The 6270-nt window shown below is 41.4% G+C and overlaps 1 protein-coding gene across 2 annotated transcripts; it reads left to right on the top strand.

Moving 5' to 3' along the window:
• The first annotated feature begins 470 nt into the window (after positions 1-470).
• On the top strand, positions 471-1861 carry LOC103430016 (uncharacterized). 2 transcript variants are annotated; one of them, XM_017330849.3, is made up of 4 exons: positions 471-613; positions 689-802; positions 1174-1286; positions 1488-1861. In XM_017330849.3, the coding sequence occupies exons 1-4, from the start codon at positions 593-595 to the stop codon at positions 1621-1623; spliced, it is 384 nt and encodes a 127-aa protein (XP_017186338.2). In that variant the 5' UTR covers positions 471-592; the 3' UTR covers positions 1624-1861. The 2 variants fall into 2 exon arrangements, with proteins under 2 accessions (XP_017186338.2, XP_028945321.1); XM_029089488.2 differs by lacking the exon at positions 1488-1861 and having other exon boundaries at positions 1174-1456.
• Positions 1862-6270: the final 4409 nt, after the last annotated feature.

A 6270-nucleotide genomic window follows, 5' to 3' on the forward strand; every position in this document is an offset into this window, starting at 1 on the left:
TGTCTCAAATATTCAACAAGGTCTTACTTTGAAAAGCTAAGAATTTGTAAATAAGTTTATATGGAGTGCGATTACTTTTTTCCGTTGAAATTAGTTTTAGAGTGAAACCTCAACCTTTTCAAATAGTGCATTCAAAAGAAGATCATTTTAAGATAAATAGAGATTCTTGAGATTGTATTCACCTCAAATATGGGCTAACATAACAATGCTCAACCAAAGATTTTAACACGGCATCTTAGAGCCCTTGTGTTATCTGAAAGCGTTTTTAACCCTCGGAGGATAACTAAATGTGTGTATGGAAATACTTTTAAAATAATAGAAAGTGTTTTTGATGAAAGTTCTTTTAATCAATCTCGTACCCCGTCTAATACGGGTCAAGATTCTTAACCGGGTTCAGTCGGGTAACGGGTTTGAACCAATCTAATACACTGGGGTTGCCCATAGAGCTTTTTTTTTTTGGTTGGGCCAGGAGTTGATAAAACCCGGCCCAAATCAGGTCCTCCTCCTTGTCGCCCGACCTGAACAAAATCAGCTACCCACGGCTTCCTCCATCTGCACAGAAATATGAAGAAATCAAATCATTCAGTCCGCCATGATTAGCGTTCTTGCTCAGGTTCGAAATTACAAATTCGAAAATTTTAATTTCGATTTGTGGTTTTCTAGTATGAACAAAATTTGAAAAATGCAGGAGCGTCTGCTGGGCGCTGCACTCGGAAGCATACTCACGGGGATCGTTGTGTTCGAGCAGCGCAGGTGCATCTACAACTCCATTTCCGGCGCCAAACCTCTACGAGTTTCCCAGGTAGTTTCCAATTTCCTTGTTTAATTATTGCGTTACGGCGTCGTGTTTGTGGCGGCTGAAAACCCTAGCTTTAGTGTGTAAAGTCTTAATCTTGTTGATTTTTAGCCTTTCCCAATCGGTCATATTAACCTGTTGATGAGGTTTTGGGGAGGATTAGGATTGCTTAATCAGCATACTTGGCTCATTTGTTGTGGAAATATATTTTGATTATTTTTATCTTATTTTATTTTTATATGATAATCATTTTCTCTACATGACCCTGTCAATAACGGGGTGATTCTTAAAACACTAGAAAACTTTTGCAATGAATTGTTTAGCTCCTAGCTTGCTGTGATTGAATTCTAATAATTTCAACTTTCAAACTTCTGCAGATTGCAGAGCCCATTTTTGGAAGGAAATCTCGTGCAGAGTTGGCGCACCTTTGGAACAAAGCTGTGGACCAGACATTTCGACCTGTGATCGAGTCTCTTAGTTCATCTGGATGGTAGATATACGCACTGCACTATTTTCGTGACATTAATACGTGCTAAACTGAACTTGCCCCACTTTTGTATTTTTGCATATTTTGAGCAACCAGACATTGATTTCAAAGGCATAATAATTTTGCTGGCAAACTATATTTTTATTTTTGAATTTATATCAGTGAATTATGCTTGTCTTTCTCTTCATGATTCGTGACTTTCAGGATACCTCAAGATGTACGAAAGATAATACAAAAAAGGGAACCCAAATGTTTTGGCCCTTATTGTCAAACCAATCTGTTGATGCACAAAACCGGATGGTCTTTGGTACAACGTAAATCCAACCGTGAATCTGCATGAAATGTAAATAACACGAGAGTTATCGTGGTTCACCTCAAAGTTTGGGCTACGTCCACACTGATTGTATTATATTTCTCTGAAAAGTGAGGGAGAGAGAGAGCTCTGAGAGTGTGAGAGCTTTGCTCTAGATATGAGAGACTTAAAGTTTGTGAGGGTGAGGAGGCCCTTTTATAGAATAAAGGCTCCTCCCCTTTTTACATATTTGCCCCTTCCTTTATTACATAATTACATTTAAGTCTCCCGAGTATTTATACGAGGTCTAAATACGAGGCCCTAAATATGGTATAAACAGTAGTCTCCCAAGTCTTCAATCAAGAGAGTCTTTTGGTTGGAGACTTGAAATTCAGTCCATGTGTAGGCCGAAGTAACTAGATGTTGTCTTGAACTAATGCTCGATATGAGGCAGTGTTGAATCTGAAATGATGCTCAACTAGAAGTAGCACACGTTGCGAAGCTCCTCGACTCGTGGCTTATGTTGCCTTGGTTGGCTCGGCTTGTGTCGTTTGAAGGTGAGGGAGTCCCTTTTATAGAATAAGGGTTCACTCCTCAATACATGGATGATGGGCTAGAATTGATGCTCTCTAATGATGGTGAGGGAGTCACTTTTATAGAATAAGGGCTCGCTTCTCAGTACATAAAAAATTGGTGCTCTCTAATGAAAGTGAGGGAGTCCATTTTATAGAATAAGGGCTCGTTCCTCAATACATAAGTAATGGGCTAAGTCCCCTAAGTATTTTTCATGAGGTTCAGTTGAGACCCAATATATGGTACATGATGTAGTCCCCCAAGTCTTCGGTCAATAAAGTATGTTGGCTGGAGACTTCAAATTAAATCCATGTATGATGGGCTAGAATTGATGCTCTCTAATGATGGTGAGGGAGTCCCTTTTATAGAATAAGGGCTCGCTCCTCAGTACATAAACAATTGGTGCTCTCTAATGAAAGTGAGGGAGTCCCTTTTATAGAATAAGGGCTCGTTCCTCAATACATAAGTAATGGGCTAAGTCCCCTAAGTTTTTTTCATGAGGTTCAGTTGAGACCCAATATATGGTACATGATGTAGTCCCCCAAGTCTTCGGTCAATAAAGTATGTTGGCTGGAGACTTCAAATTAAATCCATGTATGGGCCGAAATGGCGGTTGTTCGGTGGCTGTATTTGTATACCCTGTACTAAAGCTTTGTAGGTGAAGCTGTGCAAGTGAAGCTTTGAAGCTAGAGCTCTGTAAATGACGCTTTTGAAGCTAAAGCTCTGTAAATGAAGCTTTTTAAGCTGATTGACATGAGTGATGCTCATGAATATTTATGTTGATTGATATGAGTAATGCTCATAGATGTTGTCATGAATGTTAGCATGAGTGATACTCATGAATGTTTATATATGAATGACATGAGTAGTGCTCATATATAATTTGGAGTACTAGGCGTACTTTTGATCACCTGGTTGGTGGCATAAAGGAGAGTACGGGTTGTACATTTCATCACCTGGTTGGTGGCATGAATGGCTAGTTGCCAAATTAGAGTACGGGTTGTACATCTCATCACCTGGTTGGTGGCATGAATGCCTAGTTGCCAAATGATATTAGAGTATGGGTTGTACATTTCATCACCTGGTTGGTGGTAATAGTGGTGGGTTGCCGAATAATTGTGGAGTACTGGGCGTATTTTTGGTCACCTGGTTTGTGATAATAGTGGCAGGTTGCCGAATAATTGTTGAGTACTGGGCGTACTTTTGATCGCCTGGTTGGAGCTATTTTGGGCTTATGGGCCTTCGCCCTCCACACAACATTCCAGCCCATTTATTTTGGGCTTTGCCTTTTTTTTTTTTTTTAACTACCCTCTGATGAGGGTTTATACATATTACCCTCTGATGAGGTTTATACAGATGTCTTCGAAATGTAAGAAAAATAAATTACCTCATACAAAAACCAGAAAAGTAAATCACATCATTCTAGTGGGGTGTTTATTCCTTGCTATTTTCTGTTCTCCTGTAAAAGGTAATAGTTGCCTGGACAACCTTGACATCACTCACTTGCTTTTCTTGCTTTTCTTTAAAATGACAGCTGCCTGGACAGCCTTTTCGACACCGCCCATTTGTTTTTCTTTGTCTTTCTCAAAGAATGAGAATATGCATGATGGTGGGCATCTTCGTCGACAAAAGAAAAAGTATCATCCTGGCTTTTTCCTTTCTGTATTCATTTTCTTCCCTTTTTCTTTTTCTATGCTCTTTAGCTGTTCCAATTGTTTTAGCAATAATTCCTCTTTTAACAAAAAGATTGTTCTTCGCCATCTCCGTGTGCAGCACCGCCTTCGATTCTGAATCAAAAACCATACCCTGAAGGGCGTCTTTGGCAACAATGGCTTGCTGAAACGACATTCGAGCGGCCACATTCGAACTGCTTGAAGACTTACTACCATATTCTTTGGTGCTTTCTCTCCCTTTCTCTTTCTCTCTCTTCCTCCTCCTCCTACCTCTAATCCTCCATCGCTGATTCTCAATCCAAATCATGAAGAGTGGGATCGATCAGCAAAAATAGCAATGGCGATTACGCAGGAAGAAGACGAGGGCGAGGCGCAGCGGATGCAACGGCGGTGGCGGGTTGGTGTGATCGAGAAACGCGAATCCCGGCGCACTGTAAAAATTCCATTCTCCTTCGAGAGAGCGAATAATGAGATGAAAAAGCGCAATGTGTTAACATCTGGATTATCAACATTAGCGGCCATCCAAGAGTTCTGTGCTATCTGACTGATAACAAAAATGAGGTGTAGAAGAACCGTTGTTGAGAAGTAGAAGAACCCGTTTTTCTGTTTCAGATACTGTATGAACGACTTCAAACATATGCCTCATGTTTCTCTCTCTTCTTGTTTAATCAACCGGTCATATGACGCTCTGTGTTGCTTTACTATGTAAGTCTTCTTAATCTCTTTGGACGATATTCCGCTTTGTGCTGAAGTGGCATCTGCAAGCGTTTCAGGACTGGCGGTTTCTTCATGTGCATTGACAAGGTCCTGAAATTCTTGGCTCGACGCCAACAGGTGGTGATAAGAAGCTGCTTGTAGGATCTCCCCATCCAAAAATGCTACCAATTTCAGAGAAATCGACTGACGGAGGCGATGGTAACTCAATTGGCAGAAACGACGGCAGCCATGGAGGAGATGAATCAGTGTGGTGGACTGGGTGTGCTGCAGCAGCAGCAGCAGCTGGGGCAGCTCCACCGGCACCTGGAGCAGCAACGGCAGCAGCGGCACCGCCACCACCAGCGCCAACATTCAGGATGAGGTCTTCAATGTTCCTCTTCTTGGCGAGCTTGGCGAACAAGCCGGGCTAGTAAAACTCAACAGTGATATTAGCAGCTTTCGCCACTGTTGCAATCTTCTCAGCAGTGATGGGGATGCCATCATCATGAAGGATTAAGGCGGCATAGGTGCAAGCAATCTCTGAAATCGACATCGTTTTTCGCTGAAGGAGATGAGATCTAAGACTGATGGGTGGTAGAAAGCTGCGCGGCTGCAAAACCTCAACATTTTTTGGTCTAGGGTCTTCCGATTTTTCTGCTTTCTGGGTTTTGTAGAGAGAGAGAGGAGAGAGGAGAGAGATGGACTGGTTTCTTGGGGGTTTTTTTTTTTGGGGAAAGCTTTGGGTTGTTAGATTTTTGCAGGTTCACAGTGGTGATGTTTGATGAAAAAATGAAAGAGTACCGACATAGTTTTTTGTGTCAATTCCCACATACGGCGTCAAATGTTGATGCACAAAACCAGATGGTCTTGGTACAACGTAAATCTGACCGTGAATCTGCATGAAATGTAAATAACACAAGAGTTATCGTGGTTCACCCCAAGGTTTGGACTACGTCCACACTGATTGTATTATATTTCTCTGAGAAGTGGGGGAGAGAGAGAGCTCTGAGAGTGTGAGATCTTTGCTCTAGATAGAAGAGACTTAGAGTTTGTGAGGGTGAGGAGGCCATTTTATAGAATAAGGGCTCCTCCCCTTTTTACATATTTACCCCTTTCTTTATTATATAATTGTTAGACCAAGTCATAGTCCGCGTGTCGTCTCAAGAGTTCGTGATCAAGTTAAACGTTTATCCACCAAGAGTTAGTTTAGGTTAAGACTCTTTCTGATATTCTTTTCCGTGTAAATCCAAGTCTGATCTTTCTGTTGTATTTTTTATTTTCAAATATCCTTGTAAATAGGGATTTCAGTTCCCTGATGTAATCTGGAATGTAGTATAAATACATGCAGCCCATCACTGATTGGGTATGCAATTAAAGTGAAACTGTGAGTGTTCGTAAGTTTTTCATGGTATACGAGCCCTAGCAGTCTAACGACACAGATCAGTTTTTTTTTTCTTCCATGGCCGATTCTAGCAACGGTGCTGCAACCCAAACCTCCAACCTCACCAATTCCACCATGAACCCCTTCTCGTCTTTAACCACAGTGGTGAATATTAAGCTGGATCGTACCAATTATCCTTTATAGTTGGCTCAGATCTTACCTGTTCTCAAAAGTCGGGACCTGATGGGTTACGTCGATGGGACGGTTGTTTGCCCTGCCAAACAACTTTCTGGAAGTACAACTACTAATCCTGCGTACACAACATGGGTGCAATACGATCAAATGATACTCAGCTGGATTAATGGGTCGCTC

The sequence above is a fragment of the Malus domestica genome, chromosome 11 (assembly GCF_042453785.1).
Source record: "Malus domestica chromosome 11, GDT2T_hap1".
Taxonomy (NCBI): domain Eukaryota; kingdom Viridiplantae; phylum Streptophyta; class Magnoliopsida; order Rosales; family Rosaceae; genus Malus; species Malus domestica.

Bases quoted from the DNA above. Each gene is read 5' to 3' on its own strand.
- LOC103430016 (XM_017330849.3), top strand. From the start codon at position 593: ATGATTAGCGTTCTTGCTCAG. The intron at 614-688 runs GTTCGAAATTAC...TGAAAAATGCAG, and splicing joins TGATTAGCGTTCTTGCTCAG to GAGCGTCTGCTGGGCGCTGC. The intron at 803-1,173 runs GTAGTTTCCAAT...AAACTTCTGCAG, and splicing joins AACCTCTACGAGTTTCCCAG to ATTGCAGAGCCCATTTTTGG.